The sequence below is a fragment of the Scyliorhinus torazame genome, chromosome 6 (genome assembly GCF_047496885.1).
Source record: "Scyliorhinus torazame isolate Kashiwa2021f chromosome 6, sScyTor2.1, whole genome shotgun sequence".
In the NCBI taxonomy this organism is placed as follows: Eukaryota; Metazoa; Chordata; class Chondrichthyes; order Carcharhiniformes; family Scyliorhinidae; genus Scyliorhinus; species Scyliorhinus torazame.
The window spans coordinates 165507351-165532141 of record NC_092712.1 but is presented as its reverse complement, the minus strand read 5'-3'; the positions used below and the strand labels follow the sequence as shown (position 1 = coordinate 165532141).

General features: G+C 51.3%; 1 protein-coding gene across 3 annotated transcripts in view; it reads right to left on the bottom strand.

Moving 5' to 3' along the window:
• Positions 1 to 6317: 6317 nt before the first annotated feature.
• Positions 6318 to 24791, bottom strand: part of asb4 (ankyrin repeat and SOCS box containing 4) — a 47207-nt gene continuing 28733 nt past the window's right edge. For all 3 annotated transcript variants that reach the window (XM_072509053.1, XM_072509054.1, XM_072509055.1), the window contains 2 exons: positions 15177 to 15290; positions 6318 to 10039 (listed from right to left, as the gene is read on the bottom strand). In XM_072509053.1, the coding sequence (XP_072365154.1) occupies positions 9851 to 10039; positions 15177 to 15290 (303 nt within the window). In that variant the 3' untranslated portion in view covers positions 6318 to 9850. The remainder of the gene's footprint in view (positions 10040 to 15176; positions 15291 to 24791) is intronic.

Here is a 24791-nt window from a genome sequence, read left to right as displayed (position 1 = left end):
TCCCTGGCCTGGTGGGGGGCTGTGTCCTCAGGGTGTGGGACGGGGTCCGGCTCATCGTCCGCTGCCTCGAGCATCTGGAGATGCTGCTGCTGCTGCCGCCGTCTCCGGCGTCTGGACGCATTCGCCTAGCATCAGCACCACAAGGGCAACCTCTGTGTTCAACATCCCTGCCATAGCTTTCAATGTCTGTAAGGCATTGGAAGAGGGTGTTAGACTGACAAACAGTGGTGGCTCCCACCCTGGGAACCTCCATTCCCCCCCCCCCCCCCCACCCCACCCAGAACACTCTGCCCACACATTCCTGGTCGCAGCAAACCCCCCCTCACCAGACCCGAGGCCCTATACCCCAGACACCCGCTCACAATGTCAACTGGATCGGGCGCTGGTCCCCTCCACGTGGCACTCACTCACCCTCTGGCCGTGGACATGTCCCTGGAGCTGTGTCCCATCCCCTGGGTGTTCAGATGTTGGCTGCTGTGTGTGTGGTGTTGCCTCCCACAGTGTTCAAGCACAGCGTCCAGGAATCACGGTCTGTGTTGGATGCTCGGCAATGACTCCCACATGCTACATGGCACACCCACGGGAATCCACTTGGGATGTGTGAAGTGCTCAAGTGCACACCATCCAGGGGTTGACATGGTGGTGCCATGAGTGGTTGCCTCCCAGTTGCCCGCCCAGTAAACCCCCCCCCACCAGCCATGGATCCACCAGCCCCGCCGAGCACTGGGGTGGCAAGCTCAGCGCCCAGGGCTCTTGGCCTGTGAACAAAGATGGCTACTCACCTCCTCGGCTCCCCACAGAAGTCCTTCCACCAGGTTCATGATTTTCAAAAGGACTACTAATCAGCGTCAGCGTGACCACTTGCTGGGGAGGCCGATGAATGACGGGAGGCCGTTGAATATGGAGTGGCTCTCGTTAATTGTATGGAAATTGGGCGTGACGAGAAACCAATGATAATTGGTTTCTCGTCACGCTCCGGCGAGATCCCGATTTCACCCACGTGAACGGGCCAGTTGCATCACAAACTGTTTGGCGCCTGGCGCGTGTGGTGTTGGGTGTTCTGACACACAGATGAGCCAACACGGTTGTATATGGTACAACGCTATTTTATTTAAACTTACTATGTACAGTTTTGTCTTGACACTCTGCACGTGGGGGTTCCCTGCTTGTGATTTTGTAACAGCTCTTCCCTGTGTCTTTGTCCCCAGACCTACTGACCACCAGGTGTCGTGCTCGTGCTTTTTATGTGGTTGGTGTTCTTGTGTGTGATTGGTTGTGGTGTTGTGTGCTCTGATTTGCCTGTTGGTGTGTCCATCATGATGTGTGTGTTTGAATATCATGACATTCCCCCCTTTTTACAAAGATATGTGCCTACGTGGTAATAAATATGATCATGTCGTGAGTGCATCTAAGAGTGTGTGTGTGTCGTGTGCAGCATGTGCATATGACGGAACTATGTACATGGGGCGATGTCGGGTGCGTCACATGAACCAAGTTGTACCATAACATAACATGAATGCGAACGAGAGAAGAAAAAAAACTTGAACAGTTGTCCAGTCAGACGACATCTGGAACGATAAACAACAACAGGTTATCATGTAAAATTGTGCAACTTGTTAGACATATGAACGGTATTATAAGTCCAGTCTAATGGGCTTGTGACGAGTTCGGGTTGACCGCCTCAAGGGTGGATCAAAAACCACCGGCTGCTGTGCAGGCATGGCCATGGGTGGCGATGGAAAGGGCGTGATCTGCGGCAGCTCCACAAAGTCATCCTCGGAAGCCTGTTGAGGATCTGGCGTGTGCGTACTGTGTGGCTGTGAGCGTGGAAGTCGGCGAAGGGCGCGCCGATTGCGGCGACGCACTGAACCATCCGGCATGCGAACCAGGAACGAGCGGGGAGCCACTTGTCGGAGGACTTCGGCCGGTGCTGACCAGCCACCATACGGTTGATGGACGCGTACTTTGTCTCCGGAGGACAGGGGGGGCAGGTCCGTTGCTCGTGTGTCGTACCGACTTTTCTGGCGATCACGCTGCATTTGCATGTTCCGAAGAACCGTCTCATGGTCTGTTGTTGGTGCCAGGATGGAAGGTACCGTCGTCCTGAGGGAGCGACCCATTAGTAGCTGCGCTGGCGAGAGACCCGTGGATAGCGGGGCCGATCGATAGGCCAGCAAGGCGAGGTTAAAGTCCGATCCGGCATCAGCCGCCTTGCACAGGAGCCGCTTGGCGATGTGGACACCCTTTTCAGCCTTCCCGTTCGATTGTGGATGTAGAGGGCTGGATGTCACATGAGTGAAACCATATGCTGCGGCAAAGGACGACCATTCACGGCTGGCGAAACAGGGTCCATTGTCTGACATGACAGTCCTTGGAATGCCATGGCGAGCAAATGTTTCCTTGCAGGTCCCAATGACTGCGGACGACGTCAGATCATGGAGAGGCATGACTTCCGGGTAGTTTGAGAAGTAGTCTATAATAACGATGTAATCTCTGCCGAGCGCGTGAAATAGGTCAACACCCACCTTCGCCCAGGGGGACGTCACCATCTCGTGTGGTAGAAGTGTCTCCGGAGGATGCGCCGGCTGAAACCTCTGACAGGTTGTGCAGTTGAGCACCATGTTGGCTATGTCTTCATTAATACCCGGCCAATATACCGCCTCTCGGGCCCTTCGTCTGCATTTTTCGACGCCCAAGTGGCCTTCGTGTAGTTGATGAAGAATCATCTGGCGCACGCTGTGCGGAATAACGATCCTGTCTAATTTCATAAGGACCCCGTCTATGTTGGTAAGGTCATCTCGCACATTATAAAACTGGGGGCACTGCCCTTTGAGCCACCCTTCCGTCATGTGGCGCATCACTCGCTGCAGAAGGGGGTCAGTCGCCGTCTCTGCGCGTATGTGGGCCAGACTAGGATCATCAGCTGGCAGATTTGCTGCTGTCAGAGTTACGTGTGCCTCAATTTGACGCACGAACCCCTCCGCATCTGGTGGTGTGCTCACTGCTCGGGAGAGAGTGTCCGCCACGATGAGATCCTTCCCCGGAGTGTAGATCAGTTCGAAATCATACCTCCTGAGTTTAAATAAGATGCGCTGGAGGCGAGGGGTCATGTCGTTCAGGTCTTTGTTAATGATGTTGACCAGGGGGCGGTGGTCAGTTTCAACCGTAAATCGTGGCAGGCCATACACATAGTCGTGGAACTTGTCCAGTCCAGTTAACAAGCCCAGGCATTCTTTTTCTATTTGCGCGTAGCGCTGTTCGGTAGGGGTCATGGCTCGTGAAGCATATGCAACCGGGGCCCATGACGACGTGCTGTCTTTTTGCAGGAGTACCGCTCCAATACCAGATTGGCTGGCGTCTGTTGAGATCTTTGTAGGGCGAGTCGTGTCAAAGAACGCCAGCACTGGTGCCGTGACCAGTTTGTGCTTGAGCTCCTCCCATTCCCGCTGATGCGATTGGTGCCAGTTGAATTCTGTCGATTTTTTTACGAGATGGCACATATTCGTTGTATGAGAAGCCAGGTTGGGAATGAACTTCCCAAGGAAGTTGACCATGCCCAGGAATCTTAGGACAGCCTTCTTGTCAGCCGGTCGTGGCATGGCTGTGATGGCGCTAACTTTGTCTGCATCGGGACGGACCCCTGACCGTGAGATGTGGTCCCCGAGGAATTTCAGCTCCGTCTGGCCGAAGGCACACTTCGCACGGTTGAGACGCAGGCCATTTTGTCGTATGCGGGTGAAGACACGTCGCAGACGATGCATGTGTTCCTGCGGAGTGGTGGACCAAATGATGATATCGTCCACATATACACGTACCCCTTCGATGCCTTCCATCATCTGCTCCATAATGCGGTGGAAAACTTCAGATGCTGAAATGATGCCGAATGGCATCCGGTTGTAGCAGAATCTGCCAAAAGGGGTGTTGAATGTGCATAGTCTTCGGCTGGCCGGGTCCAGTTGGATCTGCCAAAATCCTTTGGACGCATCCAATTTGGTGAATATTTTGGCTTGTGCCATCTCGCTGGTGAGGTCCTCTCGTTTCGGGATGGGATAGTGTTCCCGCATGATGTTGTTATTCAGATCTTTAGGATCTATACATATGCGGAGCTCGCCAGAGGGCTTCTTTACACAGACCATGGAGCTGACCCATGGCGTGGGCTCCGTGACCCTGGATAGGACCCCTTGGTCCTGAAGAACCTGCAGTTGTAACTTGAGGCGGTCTTTGAGTGGCGCAGGAACCCTGCGAGGTGCGTGAACGACAGGGATGGCGTCCGGTTTGAGTCGAATCTTGTACGTGTATGGCAATGTCCCCATGCCTTCAAAAACCTCCTGGTTGTGAGCAAGGAGGGAATGGAGATTTGCGTGGAACTCAGCATCCGGGAAGTCGGATATCTCATCTGGAGAGAGAGACATAATGCGCTGTACCAGGTGAAGGACCTTACACGCCTGTGCGCCCAGTAACGAGTCTTTTGATGAGCCGACAACTTCGAAGGGGAGTGTGGCCATGTGCATCTTGTGAGTTACCTGTAGCTGGCAAGATCCTATGGACGGGATGACGTTCCCGTTATAGTCAACCATCTTGAGCCGGGATGGCGTGATGGGTGGTTTGACCTTCATGGCCTGGACTGCAGAATATGCAATCAGGTTGGCGGATGCGCCGGTGTCCAGACGGAAGGTGACGCGCGATCGGTTGACCGTCAGGGTGGCACACCACTCATCGGCTGGATTGATGGCATTGACCTTGTTGACATCGATGACGGAAACGCGGAAGGCATCCTGGTCATCTGCATCACTTAACTGGAAGTCTTGATGCGTGGGCTGGGCGGTCCTGACTTGTCTGCGAGATTGTCGGGGATGTGCCGGATCCATGGGTTGAGCCGAACGACAGTGGGCAGCGTAGTGGCCCATCTTGCCACATCTGAGGCACTGTCGGTTTTTTGCAGGACATTGCCCTTTTAAATGTAGAGCTCCACAATTGCCGCACGTCATGACGTCACGGCGTTCGTTGCGCCACTGCGCATGCGCAGTGCGATCTTGCGGTGGGCGCGCCTGCGCAGTGCGTCCCTCGATGTGGCCGTTATTTTTGGCGCGCACCTGCGCGGGAGACCGCGAAAAGCGCGGGAAGCGGCCGCTGTCATCCGGGCCGTGGGTCGGGAAGTAATCGACGGCCTGGATGCGTTTGACGTCGTGGGCGGCCTGGCTTGCCGATTCGACGGCTGGGGACCCCCTCCGTGCCAACTCGGACGCCTGAAATCGGGCAAAACGGCAGGTAGCATTTTCGTGGAGGACACAGGCTTCCACAGCAGATGCTAAGGTGAGGCTTTTTATTTTAAGAAGCTGCTGGCGTAGGCCACTAGAGGCAACGCCAAAAACAATCTGGTCCCTGATCATGGACTCTGTGGTGGTGCCGTAACCGCAGGACTGCGCTAGAATCCGGAGGTGCGTCAAAAAGGGTTGAAAAAGCTCCTCCTTACCTTGCAGGCGTTGCTGAAAGAGGTATCTTTCAAAACTTTCATTTACTTCAACTTTAAAGTGCTGGTCCAGTTTGAGGATGACCGTGTCATATTTGGATTGGTTTTCGCCTTCTTCGAACACCAGTGAGTTGAAGACGTCGACGGCGTGCTGACCTGCGTAGAAGAGGAGCATTGCAATCTTCGTTTCATCCGAGGCACTCTGTTTTTCGGTGGCACGGATGTACAGGTCAAATCGCTGCCTGAAGAGCTTCCAATTGGTACCTAGGTTCCCCGCGACTTGCAACGGCTGCGGTTTGTCGGTGCGGTCCATGTCCAGAATGGCAGGTTAGTAGGCAGGTATCGATCCACTCCTGTACCATGTGGTGTTGGGTGTTCTGACACACAGATGAGCCAACACGGTTGTATATGGTACAACGCTATTTTATTTAAACTTACTATGTACAGTTTTGTCTTGACACTCTGCACGTGGGGGTTCCCTGCTTGTGATTTTGTAACAGCTCTTCCCTGTGTCTTTGTCCCCAGACCTACTGACCACCAGGTGTCGTGCTCGTGCTTTTTATGTGGTTGGTGTTCTTGTGTGTGATTGGTTGTGGTGTTGTGTGCTCTGATTTGCCTGTTGGTGTGTCCATCATGATGTGTGTGTTTGAATATCATGACAGCGCGGATCTTGTTTTTGGCCTCTGCAGCTATTCACCGGACTCGTTTCGCTTGAGAGAGAGCGCAACGAGGCCGGAGAATCACGCCCTTAGTCTCAGAAACGGAGAATCCTGCCCATGGTATGCCAAAAAATAATATAATCCGACATTTAAAAGTAAATCTAGAATGAAAATAGGAAAAATAGTGATGAATATACAGTATAGTTTAATTTAGAATTTTTTAAGCATATATTTCCTTAATGTTACAACAACAAAGATACAGATGAATTCATTAGCATTATAACTAACATTACATGAATTTTATTTTTTGTAAATGCATGAGCTTTTTTTAAATGTAGAAAAATGTGCCAAAGTGCTTCTGTGAAGTTTAATTGGATAAAACTTGATATTGAGCCTAAGAGGGAGACATCTGGGAGAGACGGGTCTGTTTTAAGGATGGAGAAGAGAGAGATAGAAAGATGGAGAAGTTTAAGGCGGGAATCCCAGCACATCGGGCCTAAACAATTGAGGCAACAGCTGCAAATGGTGAGGTGAAGGGAAGGTGGGAAGCACAGAGGGTCAGTGTCAGATTAATGCAGATTTCCTTTGAGAGTTGTTGGGCTGGAGGAGTAAAGGAGAGGCAGGCTATGAGAATATTAAGTTTGATGTTTTGGGATTGCAAACCAATTTGGCCCAGTTTAGCCATGTCAAAAGGAAAGACTTTTCGGAAAGAATAAGTATCAAAAGCATCAAATGTGCGGAAGAGAGATGGGTTGACAGATCAACAAGCGCATAGGTTTTCTGAAAAAAACGGCAGAAGGTTAGGAGTTTGAAAGTGCTGTTGTAAGTGGCTTATGGGAGTTTTTCCAAGGGTGGATGCAGAAGCAAGTTGGGTTGTAAGGGGAATATTGGTGGTGAGGAATGCCAGGAGATGGATTTGTCTGTGATCAAGAACATGGAGAGTACAGAGACCACATCAGACCAAAACAAAGGTGAGGAAGTCGCATTGAGTATGATTATGGGAGATTAGGTAGAGATTAAGGGAGGTCAGGAGTACATGGAAATCAAAGGAGAGAAGGCATGGGGGGGGAATATAATTGAAATTACCCAAGCTGAGGAGTAGTTCAGTGCAGAGTGTGCGGAAGGAAATAAAACAGGGCACCTGGTGGAGCTTGGTGAGGTTGGGGGGCGGGGGGGGGGGGGGGGTGCGGGGATAGGGATGTTAGGAATGTGGAGGCAGTAAACAAGGGGGATTTTAAAGGAAAAGCATACAGTGTGGAATAATGTGGGGTAGGTTTGAAGGAGGTGATGATAATAAAGAAGTAGGTGTTGAAACTAAGGAGTGCTTTGCTATCACATCAAATTATTGGACTTGCAGTGGTTTAGGCAGGACAGATTAATGGGGTAACCTGTGATTACAAGGCAAAAGGTAAATTCAAATATTGTCATGAAGGACTATATGTGGAAATTGTCAAAAAATTGACATCTTCTTATTTTGAATGTGGGGCCATCAAAATTCAATAATGTTAGAGTAACATCCTGGAAACATTACCCCAATTGGTTCGGAAATGGAAACTATAGGTAGCTCCCATGTCAAACCACATGTCTGTGTAAGTTCCCTCGGCCGCAGAAAAATACTTTTCACTGTTCTTCGGTGCATTTGACAATAAATCAAATCAAAAAAAAGTCCAACATACTGCTGTAAAAAGTGAACTGAAATTACCAAATGAGCTTTTGTTGTAAAACACTTTTTAACACCATCAAACATTTTCTGAAGTCATGATTTTCTTGATAAATGTAATTGAATAATATAACAGACTGCACAATTTACTATATATTTGTGTATAACATATTCTATACAATCACATTTGCTCACCGTCTTTAACAATTACTTTAATCTAAAATATATAGATACATGCAGTTAATATCCAGAAAAGCTCCAAATGAATTCCAATAGCCCGGATTTTGGATTAAGAGTAAGGGTGAGGCTATCAGTGCTCACTGTTCTAATGGAGCAAATTGAACGGCAATTTAGTTGCAACGTGCAGTTAAATGTGGAAATGCAGAAATTGCTGTCTTAGTTACCCTTCTCTTTCATAGCTTTGCTACACTGGTAGCTCGCCAAGAGATTCAGAATTAAAATAAGCAAAGGGAGGTGGCATCGTGGCGCAGTGATTAGCATTGCTGCCTCACAGCGCTGAGGACCCGGGTTCTATCCCGGCCCTTATCATAGAATTTACAGTGCAGAAGGAGGCCATTTGGCCCATCGAGTCTGCACCGGCTCTTGGAAAGAGCACCCTACCCAAGGTCAACACCTCCACCCTATCCCCATAACCCAGTAACCCCACCCTACACTAAGGGCAATTTTGGACACTAAGGGCAATTTATCATGGCCAATCCACTTAACCTGCACATCTTTGGACTGTGGGAGGAAACCGGAGCACCCGGAGGAAACCCACGCACACACGGGGAGGATGTGCAGACTCCGCACAGACAGTGACCCAAGCCAGAATCGAACCTGGGACCCTGGAGCTGTGAAGCAATTGTGCTATCCACAATGCTACTGTGCTGCCCTTGGTCACTGTCCGTGTGGAGTTTGCATATTCTCCCCGTGTATGCGTGGGTCTCACCCCCACAACCCAAAAGATGCGAAGGGCAGATGGATTGGCCATGCTAGATTGCTCCTTAATTGGAAAAAAATTGGAACTCTTAAATTAAAAAAAAAAATACACTATTAGTTATTTGTTAAACATGTCTGAAAAAGTGAGCGCTGGTGTACCCAGGTGTTAGTGAATTTTTAGCAGCATGAAAATTTAAATCATAGCCAAACACCATCTCTAGTACTGAGATTTTACTTTTCCGAATGTGGAGTTTCATTTTCTTCAGATTTTAATTATTGTTGGAGATATTAAAAAGTTAAAATCTAATGTTTTTGTAACTTGTTCTTCCTATTTCTTTTAACTCTCAATCCCATCTTCCTTTACCTCGCCTCTGAGTCACAAGGCGCCGGGTTCAAGTCCCACTCCAGGGCTTGAGCACAACAATCAAGCTGACACTTAAAGGCAGTGCTGAGGTAGAACGTTTCGGATGAGATGTTAAACTAAGGCCCCATGTGAATGCTTGAGTGGGTGGGAAAGAACGCAAGGCAGTATTTCAAAGGAATGCTGCGGAGTTATGCTTGGTGTCCTGGCCGATATTCATCCCTCAATTAAAAAAGATGATCTGTTAATCATCGTGTTGCTGTTTGTTGGAATTTGCTGAGCGCATATTGACTGCCATGTTCCTACATTACCACGGAGACTACAGTTGAAAAATACTTCATCGGCTGTAAAGCACTTTGAGATGATCAGTAGGCGTGAAGAGCACTGTATAAATACAAGCCTTTCTCTTTTACCCCTCACTTTATTTTTCTTTCTGGACATGAGTTTTGTAGTTTGGACTCTGCATGCGCCTGTGAGGATTCATTTAACCGGGTGTCTTAAGAGTTGTGCTGTTGTTTTCCCTGCTGACGTGTGCTACTGACCCCCTGAAGAGGGTACCTTGCTGAAAATAATCTCAAGTAACTGTAAATTGCTGCTCAAAAGCCCACAATAAATCCACGGGAACTGTAAGCATAATGGCTGGAGAATGCTGTTCCTTCCTTCATCACTGACCACAAAATCCAGGCCATTAACTTTGTGCAATGGTTGATATAACTCCGGAAAACACAATCATATTGTCTGTACAAAATTCATTTATCAATTCAGTAGAACACACCTTCTGGTTCCAACAGAAGATATTTTTTAAGTCGAGGCGGGAGATTAAGTTTTGGTACTGCATTGTGACACCTTTTCCGTAACACAGCTCGAATAGTACATCTGGTCAGGTGCATCAGAGAGCGGGCAGATCCTCCACACACATCAAATAGAGATTTATAAAATGTCCAGTGTTGCTGCAAAGTCAAGAAAATATTATAGGTCACACATTGGCTTTCTAAACCAGAGGTTCCTAAACTAGGGGTGGGGGTGGGGTGGGGGGGTGCATGGCAGGGTGACGGAGGATGTGACAGGATTACTCAGGGGAGTGTGGGGGAGGAGCATTGCGCTTAGTGTAATTTTAGCTTCAAATTTCCTTTGTTCATTTCATTTTATTTGGAGCCTTCTTTTTTGACCACTTCACTTTCTAGGTGGGCATGTGAGCTGTGAGGAGGATGCAAGGAGACTTCAAGGGGATGTAGACAGGCCAAGAAGTGAGTGGTCAAGAACATGACAATAATAATCTTTAATCATAATCTTTATTAGTGTCACAAATAGGCTTACATTAACACTGCAATGATGTTACTGTGAAAATCCCCTAGTTGCCCCTGTTTGGGTATACTAAGGGAGAATTCAGAATTTCCAATTCAAAGAACAAAAACAATCCAGCACAGGAACAGGCCCTTCGGTCCTCCAAGCCTGTACTGGGCATGATACCAACCTTGGCCAAAACCCTAAAGAACAAAGAACAATACAGCATAAAGAACACACCAAACAAGCATGTCTTTCAGGACTTTGTGGAAGGAAAGAGGAGCACCCAGAGGAAAGCCACACAGATACAGGAGAACGTGCCGACTCCTCACAGGCAATTGCCCCTTAATTGGAAAAATGAATTGGGCATTCTAAATTTTTTTTTAAAATATTGACTAATGTGGACTAAGCACCATGGCTGTGGAGGGAGAACAGGAGGCTATAAAAGCCATTACGACATCCAAGCCATTGGACTTACTGGGAGATGGCTGCCCAGGCCGGGGGCAGTAGTGGGTAGTAACTTGGTCTATGGAGTTGAGGTGTCCCCCGCGGGATGGGGGTGACCTGGCTCAGACCTCCATTGCTGCAGTCTATCTTTTAAACGCACCCTCTGGTGCTACGTACAGCCTCCTGGCTGCTCACACTGCTGATGTTGCCTGTGTCCTTTAAATGCTCAGAAGGCCTCTGGTCATCTGGGAGCCCACCAGGCCACCCCTCTAGATACTCTCATCCCCCCCGCTGTATCACCAGAGGCCAAGCTCAATCAGAGTCCTACAAGGTGTTGGCACTCCTCAGAAGCGTTACCCCATTGCAGAGGAAGCAAGGGATCGTCTGAGCTCATCCGAACCAGAGGACACCTGCACCGCAGCCTTTGGAACACTTCCTGTTTTCTTCCCCCCCTCAGGGCAGAGGACTCACCAGTGACCCCCCTCCCCCACTCCTCTGGATCACCAGCTTTCTCCTCCTGGTGAGGCAGATGGTGCTGACTGCCTGAGCCACCACCTCCCAGGAAGCGTTCAGGAGGGCAGGAGTGGAGTCTGCGGCCCACCCTGGAGAAGATGGTGTCCCTCTGTTCCTCACTGGCATGGATCTGTGGATCCACCACGAACTCCCGATCTCGGAGGGCAGGTCTTTTCTGAGCCACCTTGGTGGCTACAGTGAGTGTGTGGTAAGTGGGGTGCTTAAAAACAGCTCCAGCTTCCAGGCTCCTTGGCGCTAACTCTGGCCCTATAGTTAGAATGGCCGCTAGCATCAGAATGCTGGTCCGTTAGGATGTCCTGAATTGCTCCCGGAATAGCATCTCCAACGGACCATGATCTGCATGCAGTTCAGTCTTCAAAACTTACAGCGCGAACGAACGGCCACGCTGCATCTGAAAAGCTGCGCACCGCGGAGCAACGTGCCCATTAGAAGCCGGGAGATCCTGCTCCTGGGATCTACCCAGTCCACAATGCCTCGTGAGATCGCTTCAGATCTCACGAGATATTGCGATGTAAATCCCGCCCATTGTGGGTGGGATCACTTTTTGGCAAATCTGCATATTAGAGCGAGACAGCTAGCCTCACTGTTTCCCAAGGCACCGAGGAATCGGGATCGATCCCCTTTGCCTTGGAGACCTCATGCGAGCACCGTTTAGTACTGCTCTCCACAAACGGGTACCAGACAGAATAGCACTCGTGGGGGTCTCCCAAGTGTATGTTCTTTGGGCAGGGTGACACTCTGGCACTGTTAGCTTGGCACTCTGGCAGTGCCATCAGGGCACCAGCACTGGCAAGGTGCCCAGGTGGCACTGCCAAGGTACCAGGTTGCTGGTGCCAAGCTGACAGGCCGGGGGTGCCTTGCATGGGTGTTGGGATGATGTGGCGATGCCGGCGTTGGACTGGGGTGAGCACAGTAAAAAGTCTTACAACACCAGGTTAAAGTCCAACAGGTTTGTTTCAAACACTAGCTTTCAGAGCACTGCTCCTTCCTCAGGTGAATGAAGAGGTCTGTTCCAGAAACACATATATAGACAAATTCAAAGATGCCAGACAATGCTTGGAATGCGAGCATTTGCAGGTAATTATTTACAGATCCAGAGAGAGGGGTAACCCCAGGTTAAAGAGGTGTGAATTGTCTCAAGCCAGGACAGTTGGTAGGATTTCGCAAGTCCAGGCCAGATGGTGGGGGATGAATGTAATGTGACATGAATCCAAGGTCCCGGTTGAGGCCGTACTCATGTGTGCGGAACTTGGCTATAAGTTTCTGCTCGGCGATTCTGCGTTGTCGTATGTCCTGAAGGCCGCCTTGGAGAACGCTTACCCGGAGATCAGAGGCTGAATGCCCTTACTGCTGAAGTGTTCCCCGACTGGAAGGGAACATTCCTGCCTGACGATTGTCACGCGAAGTCCGTTTATCCATTGTCGCAGCGTCTGCATGATCTCTACTTGGAGGCAAGTAGTGAGTCGGTCGATCGACAGTTCCAACGCGCCATAGCAAAAAGCCGCACCGACCTCCTCAGAAGACAAACACGGGACACAACCGACAGAGTACCCTTCGTTGTCCAGTACTTCCCCAGAGCGGAGAAACTACGACATCTATGCAGCCTTCAACACGTCATTGATGAAGTTGAACATCTTGCCAAGTTCATCCCCACACCCCCACTGCTTGCCTTCAAACAACCGCGCAACCTCAAACAAACCATTGTTTACAGCAAACTACCCAGACTTCAGAACAGCAACCACGACACCACACAACCCTGCCATGGCAATCTCTGCAAGACGTGCCAAATCATCGACATGGATACCACCATTACATGTGAGAACACCACCCACCAGGTACGCGGTACATACTCGTGCAACTTGGCCAGCGTTGTCTACCTCATATGCTGCAGGAAAGGATGTCCCCAATGTACATTGGCGAGACCATGCAGAAGCTACGACAACGGATGAATGGACGTCACGCGACAATCACCAGGTAGGAATGTTCCCTTCCAGTCGTGGAACACTCCAGCAATCAAGGGCATTCAGCCTCTGACATCCGGATAAGCGTCCTCCAAGGCGGCCTTCAGGACATGCAACAATGCAAAATCGCCGAGCAGAAGCTTATAGCCAAGTTCCGCACACATGAGTATGGCCTCAACAGGGACCTTGGATTCATGTCGCATTACATTCATCCCCCACCATCTGGCCTGGGCTTGCAAAATCCTACCAACTGTCCTGGCTTGAGATGAATGGATGGGCCGTTTGGCAGTGGTCCCCACAATCGGGGACCAGACGGAATGGCACTCATGGAGGTCTCCAAGGGGATCGGTACCCCCAACTGCACGCACAGTTGGACAGGGTGGGGCCCTGGCACTGCTGGTGCCACCTGGCTACTCTGGCAGTGCAACCTGGGTGCCAACCTGGCACTGAAAAGGTCCCCAGGTGACACTTCCAGCTGCCAGGGGCACTGCCAGGGTACCAGCTTGGCACTGCCAAGGTGCTAAACTGGCCAAGGCGAAGGGTGGGGTGCCAGAGATCCGAGTCCTCTTCCCCAATGAGGAACGGGACTTGCAGGTCGAGGAGACAGCAGTCACTGACAGCGAGGTTAGCCTGTGCCACAGAGGTGAGGATTCACTGGGGCAGCACGGTAGCATTGTGGATAGCATAATTGCTTCACAGCTCCAGGGTCCCAGGTTCGATTCCAGCTTGGGTCACTGTCTGTGCGGAGTCTGCACATCCTCCCCGTGTGTGCGTGGGTTTCCTCCGAGTGCTCTGGTTTCCTCCCACAGTCCAAAGATGTGCGGGTTAGGTGAATTGGCCATGATAAATTGCCCTTACTGTCCAAAATTGCCCTTGGTGTTGGGTGGGGTTACTGGGTTATGGGGATAGGGTGGAGGTGTGGACCTTGGGTAGGGTGCTCTTTCCAAGGGCCGGTGCAGACACGATGGGCCAAATGGCCTCCTTCTGCACTGTAAAATCTATGAAATCTCTGAGATAATTCACACCTCTTTAACCTGGAGTTACCCCTATCTCTGGATCTGTAAAGACTTAATTACCTGCAAATGCTTGCATTCAAAGCATTGTCTTGCATCTTTGACTTTGTCTATATAAATGTTTCTGGAACATACCTCTTCATTCACCTGAGGAAGGAGCAGTGCTCCGAAAGCTAGTGTTTGAAACAAACCTGTTGGACTTTAACCTGGTGTTGTAAGACTTCTTACTGGGTGTCGGGAGGGTTGCAAGGGGGCTGGGGACCCCCTCATAATGAGTTGGGGCTGGAGGAGGGTCATGTCGGGGGTTCCAGAGATTGGGGTGCCATTTAAAAATGGTGTCCTGATCTCTCGCTACACTGAGGAGTTCTGGCGATCGGAGCTCCTCAGTCCAGAAGACGGGGTCGTGTGCAGCCTCAGGCCTGCATTCCTCACTGATGCTCCATATCTAACTCGAGTGCTGTTCGATAGCGTTGTCTTTTTCCACACTGCAAATGACGGGAAACATGTGGCGAAACATGCTTGCTATGGGACTTTGTTTCCATTTAGTTAAATCACGCCCTTAGTCTCCCAAATGGAGAATTTCATTCATTAACTTCAATAGGACATAAAACTGGCATCTAACATGAACTTGCTCACTCGAAAATTAATCAGGGCTCAAATTCCAAAATAATAGGAACATAGCAAAAATCATCAGCAGCTGATTAATTTTGGTCCTATTGCATTGCTCCATTTAATCAAGTTTAATTTGATGTTGATTAACTTGCAGGAACTATTCAATTTGAATTTTTTTTTGCTCTGTTAGATAATAGACCTCTCAAAAGAAGGAAACAAACGTAAAACAGAATTACCTCTAAAATATGATCAGGTATAACTTGTCTCCATTTTGAGGTGGATTGAATGGATTCATACGAATTGACCATGACTTCAACTGCCTTTGGACAGGTGCAGCATGATTGTAGTACCTGGACATACACAAAAAGTACGTTTTACTCATTTGTTTTGTTTGGTTTCATGAGGAATGAATCTGACTCACATGATTTATTGAATGAATATGCAAAGTTTTCCGAGGTGTCATTTATTGTTCTCACAATTTTAAGATCTGGACTTCAAATTTCCATAGGCCCTCCAATGCCTTCCTGCTAGGACTGTGGCAGAGAGTCTGGGAAGTACGTTAGAAACAGGACGCACCAACTTGTGGATTTAGAACCCCCACTCCAGAGCCAGTGACAATTACTGTCAGTTAAGAGGGTTGCCAAGCCAAAAGATCTCTTCGACGTTTAGCTTCCATCTACAGACTGCTTCCTAAAGTGAGAAATTACATACTACCTAGTCTAAAATGAAGCCCACAAGATCTGGGATAAGGATAGGACCCTCAAAGATTTGACAATTTGTGTGACACATTTTGAAGGGGACGAGATAAGCTAAGCTTTGTTCTTTTATGGGCCTCCAGAACAATCAGCCAACTCTCACCGTTGCAATATAGCTACAAGTATAATTTCCAACGAAATGATGCTAGCAATGTGGTAAGCTGATGGCCAGTGCCCTCCCCCACCCGATCTCTCTACCCGCAAGCAGAGCAAATTCAAAATTTAGCAATTTAGCATGTACATTCCTTTTTAAATTAGGGAACATACATCCGTCCCCGCTTCCCCCCCCTCCCCCCCCCCCCCCCACCCCCCTCCCCCCACCCCATACTTCGGCAGGATCAGAATGGCTCAAATGCCCAAAAAAGCATGGTGACTTGACATCATTTGAGTTGGTTCAATCCATTATTTGAGAATATGCTCCTTGTACATCTTGGCCCAGGCTCAAGGAACACAATTGAAGTGTGGGCAGAATGTCCTGAGGACCTCTGCAAATAAATTAAGAGGTTTTAAACATTTAAATGAACATAGCTGCATAGGTGTGCATTTATATCTTGCCTTTTGAAAGGCTGGGAATATTTAAATATACTCTAATCTTTTCCAGACAAGGGGAGAAATGATCCAAATGGGCAGAAAAAGCAAGTGATCTGAAGATTTGGGATGACAGGAGCTCATTCCCTGACATCTGAAGAATCTGCAGAGAACACATCCCCACTAACCCCTTCAGCCCCACTGCCATATTACGCTCTAATGAGCATTTATTGACATAAGGTGGGACTTGCACTCCTCACTTGGGAGAAATAACTGTGTTGGAGAGGTACTGGCCTGTCAAATTGGCCAGCGATAATAATCAAACACAGATCACTCAAACCATTGACATCACAGGAAGACCGATGTTGGAGTTGTGGAACTTATAGTCAAGGAATGGGAGTATCACTTAGTCAAAAGCTAATGGAAGAATACCCATGAAATCTTGTACCTTGGTGAATAGCTGGAGCATTGAAGACAAATCAGGGTGAATTCCAGAGAGTCGTGACATACCCTTTGAGTTGAGGAAAAGTGAAGGAATCTTAGAGATTTTGTACGGTAAGGGAACTCGTGGGTGGAAATAGGGAGGAGAACTGAGTTGATAACACTTAAGTTAATAGTGCTCACTTTGTTTCATTCTTGATATACAATAAAGTTTGCGTATTGTTTAAAAAGGTGAAATCTTGTGGCGTAGTTCTGTTGGTTAATTTCTGGTTGTTCAGATTGCTTACTTAAGTGTTAACAGAATCATAACATAAGTGAGGGTGATACCAGTGTCAAGGCACAAAGTGAACTCTGTAGTCTATTTGATGCGTGATCAAGCCTGTTTCAGTGTAGGCAAGCCGAGTAAAGCAATGTATGTTCTAATAAACGCACATGTGAAAAAAATATTCAAATTTACTGCTTTTCTCTGGTGAAAATCCCACAACTATGTTCGTAAAAAGACCACCAAATGGAATATTTCGCTGTTTGCCCTCTCAAAATGTTTCATAATTTTGTAAAGTGCAATTCAATTCCCTCTTCCCTAGTCCAGTGATAAAAGCCTCACTTTTTCAAACCTTTTTTCACAGATATGGGGCGGGATTCTCTGTTTCTCACACTAAGTGTTGACACCAACACAGAACTCATGGAGATCCATGATAGCAAAACCGGCGCCGCAGCTGGACCAATTCCGATACTGTTGAGGGGCTAACGCCGGCCCCACGTGGAACACAACCAATTCCAATGGGAAACGGTGACAGAGTCGCTGGATTTGCAGTTGACACACAGGAGCTGCATATACACACTTCACTCCCCACACACACCATCCCAGCCAACAAGATGGCAGCAAGACGCTGGGCCCCACATTTTGTGAACGCAGAGCTTGAGATCCTCCTGGACGCTGTGGAGGAGAGGCGGATGACGCTGTACCCTGGACCAGGAAGGGGGCTGCCAGCCGCAATTTGCCGTGCCTGGGTGCAGGTGGCAGAGGCAGTCGGCGCAGTGGGCAACATTGGCCGGACAGGCCGGCAGTGCCGAAAAAAAACTGCACAACCTCCTCAGGGCGACCAGGGTGAGGAGGCAGCACAATGTCCCTGACATCAACTCCTGTCCCATTCACGCGTAATGCTACCCCCCCCTAGCCTGGAGGGCGTCCAAACCCCCATCCTGCACCACATGCCCGCACCCTTACCGGCCACCATGGCCGGGTGCCCTGGCCACTGAGGCCACCTGCTACCCACCCCCTGGGCTATACACGTCAGACAGTCGAACACTTTCGTTTTCTATTCCCAACCCCCTCCCCAGGAGAAGGCTGCCCTCAACTGACGGGAACAGGAGAAGGCAGGAGGGTGACCTCTGGACATGCAGCCGCTAACCATGGCAGAGTAGAGGGCCCTGGATGTGGTCGGCGGCCCGGAGGAAAGGGAGGTCTTCGGGGTGGAGCTAGGCCATGGGTGAGGAAGTGAGATCCCGCTTAGTTGCGGTTCCCCGTGAAATGTGTGCCAATCCCCCCCCCCCCCCAACACTTTCTCCTCCCTCACCCTCCCAACACCCTCACCCCAACACCACCTTCACCCCCACACCACCCTGACCCCCACCCTCGGCCCCACCATCCTCACCCCCACACCACCCCCATACCACTGTCACTCTACACCATCCCATCACCCTACACCACTACCACCCTCACCAACCTCCACCCACACACCCACCCCCATCAACCCCCCCGGCCTGTGGTCTAATCATGCGTCTTGTCTTGTGTCCTGCAGGAGTTGCTGGAGATGGGGCCGATCCATCTGGTGTCCCCCGCCCCCAGCCAGTGCCACAGCCGGAGCACCCCCCCCCCCCCCCCCAAACCCCCCATGAGCTGAGCAGTGATGAGAGCAGCTCGGATGGCAGCCCCTCCGCCCGAGACTTAGGAGACGCCGGAGTTCGAGTCGGAGGATGACAGTGACTTCCCGTCACAGCTGTCTCCAACACCCTCCACCATCCCAGAGACACTCACCTTGGTTGGGCACTTTAGTGAAGAAGCTCTAGGGACACTGGTGCGCATCACACAGCTGGGTATCCACCTAGACATAGCGTTAGGGCCCATAAGGCCAGAAAGTTAGACACCTGTTAAGTTGGCACTGGTGCAGGGCACAGTTTAGTTATAGTGGCAAGGGCACAAATCTCTAAATATTTGTTCACATTAAACACCTGTCCCCACTGTTACAACCTACCTCTGTGCTCTGTCAGATGGATGTGAGGGGTGAGCTGGTCTGGATAGAGGGGGTGCGTGGAGGGAATGGGTGGATGATGTGGGTGGCTCGTGCAACCTCCCCCCCCAACGACCATCCCTACCACTATTACCCGATGGGACAGTGTGATGGAATGGTCAGCTCACATGCAGAGATCACCCATGTGGGAAGTGTTACCGTGGGCAGGAGTCAGACATTGCCAAATGATACAGAGCACCAGAGCTCATTACAGAGCCGGTTGGCATCATCCTCCATCCTATGGACCAGACCCGCAGTTACTGCCAACCCAGGGCTCCAACCCGTAGTGCGGCAGGTATGTAACATGGAGTTGCAGGCCGGGGGGGGGGGGGGGGGGGGGGCAGAATGTCAAATGAGGGTGGTGTGGGGGTGGTGAGGGTGGTAGGGGGTGAGGGGGCTTTGGAGGTGAGGGTGGTGTGGGGGTGAGGGTGCTGTGGGGGTGTGGGGCTGACGGGGGGGTGGGGTGCAGGTGGTGTGGGTGAGAGGGTGGTGTGATGGTGAGGGTGGTGGGGTGATGAGGGTGGTAGGGGGTGAGGGGGCTTTGGAGGTGAGGGTGGTGTGGGGGTGAGGGTGCTGTGGGGGTGTGGGGCTGACGGGGGGGTGGGGTGCAGGTGGTGTGGGTGAGAGGGTGGTGTGATGGTGAGGGTGGTGGGGTGATGAGGGTGGTAGGGGGTGAGGGGGCTTTGGAGGTGAGGGTGGTGTGGGGGTGAGGGTGCTGTGGGGGTGTGGGGCTGACGGGGGGGGTGGGGTGCAGGTGGTGTGGGTGAGAGGGTGGTGTGATGGTGAGGGTGGTGGGGTGATGAGGGTGGTAGGGGGTGAGGGGGCTTTGGAGGTGAGGGTGGTGTGGGGGTGAGGGTGCTGTGGGGGTGTGGGGCTGACGGGGGGGTGGGGTGCAGGTGGTGTGGGTGAGAGGGTGGTGTGATGGTGAGGGTGGTGGGGTGATGAGGGTGGTAGGGGGTGAGGGGGCTTTGGAGGTGAGGGTGGTGTGGGGGTGAGGGTGCTGTGGGGGTGTGGGGCTGACGGGGGGGTGGGGTGCAGGTGGTGTGGGTGAGAGGGTGGTGTGATGGTGAGGGTGGTGGGGTGATGAGGGTGGTAGGGGGTGAGGGGGCTTTGGAGGTGAGGGTGGTGTGGGGGTGAGGGTGCTGTGGGGGTGTGGGGCTGACGGGGGGGTGGGGTGCAGGTGGTGTGGGTGAGAGGGTGGTGTGATGGTGAGGGTGGTGGGGTGATGAGGGTGGTAGGGGGTGAGGGGGCTTTGGAGGTGAGGGTGGTGTGGGGGTGAGGGTGGTGTAGGGGTGGTGAGGGTGAGGGGGTGTGGGGGTGTGGGGTGAGGGTGGTGTGGGTGAAGGTGGTGGTGGAGGTGAGGGTGGTGGGGGTGAGGGTGGTGTGGAGGTGAGGGTGGTGGGGGTGAGGGTGGTGTGGGAGTGAGGGTGGTGGGAGTGAGGGTGGTGTGGGGATGGTGAGGGTGAATGGGTGTGGGGGTGGTATGGGGTGAGGGTGGTGTGGGGGTGAGGGTGGTGTGGGGTGAGGATGGTGTAGGGATGGTGAGGGTGAATAGGTGTGGGGCTGAGGGGGGTGTGGGGGTGAGGGTGGTGTGGGGTGAGGGTGGTGTGGGGGTGAGGCTGGTGAGGGTGAGGATGGTGGGGTGAGGGTGGTGTGGAGGTGAGGGTGTTGGGAGGGTGAGAGAGGGGGTGGTGTTGGGGGGTGGTTGGCACATATGTCACGAGGAACCGCAACTCAGCAGGGTCTCACTTCTTTGCCCATGGCCGAACTCCACCCCGGCGACCTCCCTTTCCTCTGAGTTGCCGACCACATCCAGGGCCCTCTGCTTTGCCATGGTTAGGGGCCACAGGTCCAGCGGTCACCCTGCTGTCTTATCCCGTTCCTGGCAGTTGAGGGCAGCCTTCTCCTGGGGAGGGGGTTGGGAACAGAAAATGACAGTGTTAGAAAGCCTGACGGATGCAGCCAAGGGGGTGGATAGCAGGTGGCCTCAGTATCCAGGGCACCCGGCCATGGTACGCCCTCCCATGCCTGCCCGAGCCCCATGTCCTGCCCATCCTCCCCCTCCCCCGCGTCATCCTCGTTGGACAAGGCCTGGCATTCCTCCTCCAGTACATCACCACTCTGCTGCACGATGTTGCCGAGGACACAGCATACCGCCACGATGCGGCGACCCTCTCAGCATCATACTGTAGGGCCCCTCCACAGCGGTCCAGGCATCTGAACCTCATCTTCAGGAGGCCGAAGCACCACTCGTTCAAGTACCTGGTCACTGAATGGGAGTCGTTGTAGCGGGTCTCCGCATCGGTCTGTCCTACGGATAGACGTCAGTAGCCACAGCCGCAGCCGATAACCCCTGTCACCCAGGAGCCAACCCCTTAGCATTGGGTGGGGTGTCTTGAACACGTCAGGAATCATTGAGTGTACCAGGATGAAGGCGTCGTGCGCATTGCCTGGGTATCGGCCGCAGACGTGAATGATGCGTAGCTGATGGTCACATATCAGTTGCACGTTCATCGAGTGGAACCCCTTTCAGTTTGTATAGAGCAGCCTGTCATCTGCAGGTGCTCATAGGGGGTCATGCATTTCTCCAATCCCCCATGGACACGGGGCATCCCATCGATAGTGGCTAATCCCGCTGCCTGGGCAACTTGGTGGGCTCGGTCCACATTGAAGTGGATGTATTGATCCGTCTGAGCATATAGGGCCTCCGTGATGGCGCAGATGCACCTGTGCACCGAGGTCCCGGTCAGGTCCCGACTCGGCGCCCGTGGCGTAAACTTTCAGGGTGAGTGTCAACTTGACGGCCACGGGGAGCGGGTGTCCTCCCCCTTGCGGTGCCAGATGTGCCATCATCTGCCAGATATGTCACATTGTCTCTCTGCTCAGCTGGCGTCTTTGATGGCATGCCCAGTCCGGCAAGTCATCGAATGACAGGTGCCGCCAGTGTACATGAAGCCTCATGCCATACCTCCTTGGCATCTCCTCTTCCTCGGCCTGTTGGGTAGCCGGCACTCCAACCTGGGCGACTGCCACCTTCCCCTCTGCTGCCCGCTCCGCTGCTACGCGCTCCACTGCTGCAGCTTCCTCCTCCTCGAGCAGCTCCAGCTCGTACAGCTGCAGGGCATCCCCAGGGCAGCGGCGACTAGGAGGAAGGCCACCATTGCTGGTTGAATTCCAATATCCTGTTGCTCTTTTTAGCTTTAGTTTTGTTAGCTCTGATTATGTCACCTTTGCTCACGAGTCGCCAGGTATCTTTCTGATACTGCCACGTGGTTCAAGCTCGAGTTATGATTAATAAGTCAGCACACCGCTTAGTAAGATTGAAATCAACAGTCATTTATTATGTACAGCAATAGATACTTACACAATAGTCCTACTATCTATATCAAAACCTACCACTACTGGCCAATACTTAACGTTTGGGGATGGCCCACCAGGTCAGGGAAACAAATGGTTTATCGAATTGGATCTGGCCTGCGGGATTCAAAAGTCTGATACGGGTCGATGGCTAGGAGTCTCTATTGGGTAGCGATCGCTGGAGTCAAACTTACAGTTTCTGGTCGATGTTCTTGCGAAGGTTGTGAGCAGGAGAAGGGAGAGAGAGCGCGATCTGAACTTGGCCCCTCAATTTATAGGGCCCAAGGGCTTCCCGCCTCTCGGGGCGGCCCTTGAACCTTGAGTCTCTAGTGATTGGACTTGTTCCCAATCACTGGGTTCGATATGCTTCAATAATGGGGCGATTCCTTGATCGGGGGGTGGTCGTTCACCTGTCTTTGTTTCGGCCACTGCTGGCGCCGAGAGGTCTGGCCCGGCATTCAATTGCTAATATGTTGCAATTGTTCCCGGGGATAGACGATTAAACTGCAGATGTCTGGGTTTATGTGCTGCTAATGGTCGCAGGTATCGATCTGGGCCGACTTCCCCAGAGCCGAATATGCTATTCTGTCTGCAGCTGTCCGTTTGTGTCCTGTTGGCTGCTTTTCCCATCAGCCTTTTCGGTTAGCCATTTTATATCGGGTTTTGGCCAAATTAATCGGGAATCAGCCATTTTAGGTGGCTACAATCCATTGACTGCAGGGTGTGAAAGGCTGACATATTAGCATGGTGCGTACCCCAATGTCAAACATGGTCCACGAGCTACATCGTGGTCCCAGTTGGCACTATGGGCTCTGGCACTGCATGTCCCCCGCCTTCACATACCCCCACCCCTGGCCCCGCCATGCCCAGCACCATGGGGAGCCTCTGGCCCTGGCGTCCATCCCTGCTGCCAGGGGTACCGTCAGCTGGTGCTGCCCTTGACAGCGGTACGATCCGCGGCCCCTGCCCGGCATCCCTGTAGGGGCTACTGTGGGCATTGCCCTGGCTGGGCCACCTGATGCCTTGCCAGCAAGTGGCGGCCGGGTGGGTGGCAGATGTGGCGGAGGGTAGGGGGCACCCATATGGCCGGTGTCACTCTGCAGAACCAGGGACCAAGGTGGGTGTCAGTGGGGTGCGCAGCAAGATGGCTGCCTTGCAGGCCACGGTAATGGTGATCCATGACTGGACACTGCCCCAGTCCTGTGGTGGGTCATCCTGGCCCCCCGGCCCTGGCAGGGTCCCAGGCAGCCGACCAGTGACCGGCCTGGCAGCCCACAGTCGGTCTTCTCTGTGTCCTACCTCCTCTCTCTCCCTCATCAGCCATGACGCTGGTTTCACGAACTGTGCCGTTGGGAATTCAGCCCATCGGATGCGGAGCATCGCAGGGGCTCCAGAGAATACCGGGTCAAGCCGACGAATGACCATCAAACAGCGTTTTCTGTACGTGCATTCCAGAACGCAGTGGCGCCGCTGTTGAGGTGACGGAGAATTGTGCTTTGCCGTCAAATCGGCGCCCAATTCTCCGCCCAATCATGTTTCGCGATTTCGCCAACAGAGAATCCTGCCCACAATCTCTCATTTCTGAGGCCCTTATAGAAAACCTTCATTCTCCTATTTCCATTGCTCTAATATCCTTACTCTAATCTCACGGAATGTCAAAAACTATTCAATACTTCCAAGCATGCTCTAAGTTCAAAATTACGTCTTTGTTTTTATTTTCAATATCCCGGTAAATAAAATCCCAAATCATATTTGCTTTGTTATGATCTTTTCTATGTGCACTGAGTATCTTCCGACCTAAATTTGTCTGATCCTGTACTTTGGCTTTTCATTTAAGATATACTTATTTTCCTTGCTTGGTTCTCTAAAATGAATTTCTCTGCATGAAATTGCATCTGACATCCATCTGCCCACTTCACCACCTTGTCTACATCCTCCTGCAATGGCTTGCATTTTTTTGTAACCATCTACCATGCCTGACTTTAATATCACCGCGAACTCTCAAATCTAGTGTCAATATCTAAAGTATTTGTACAAAATGGAACACTGACGAGGTCATGTCAAAGCTCCCTGAGAGGGAGATGGGGGGGCACTGATAATGTCACTGGTCTAGTAACCTGGAGGCCGAGAATAATGCTCTGAGAACACAATTTCAAATCCCACTATACCAGCAAATGGAATTTCAATTCATTTTTTTTAAAAATCTACAATTGAAAGCTAGTCTTATTAATGGTGATCATGAATCTATCATTGAGTGTTGCAAAAACCCATTTAGTTCATTAATGCTCTTTAGGGAAGGAAATCTGCTGTCCTTTCCTGGTCTGTCTTATATGTGTCTCCAGACCCAAATCTATATGGTTGACTCTTAGCTGCCTTCTGAAATGACCCAGCAAGCTATTCAGTTGAAGAATAATTAAGGATGGACAACAAATGTTGGGCTTGCCAGCATTGCCCAGGTCCCACGGGTGCGGGCCAGTTG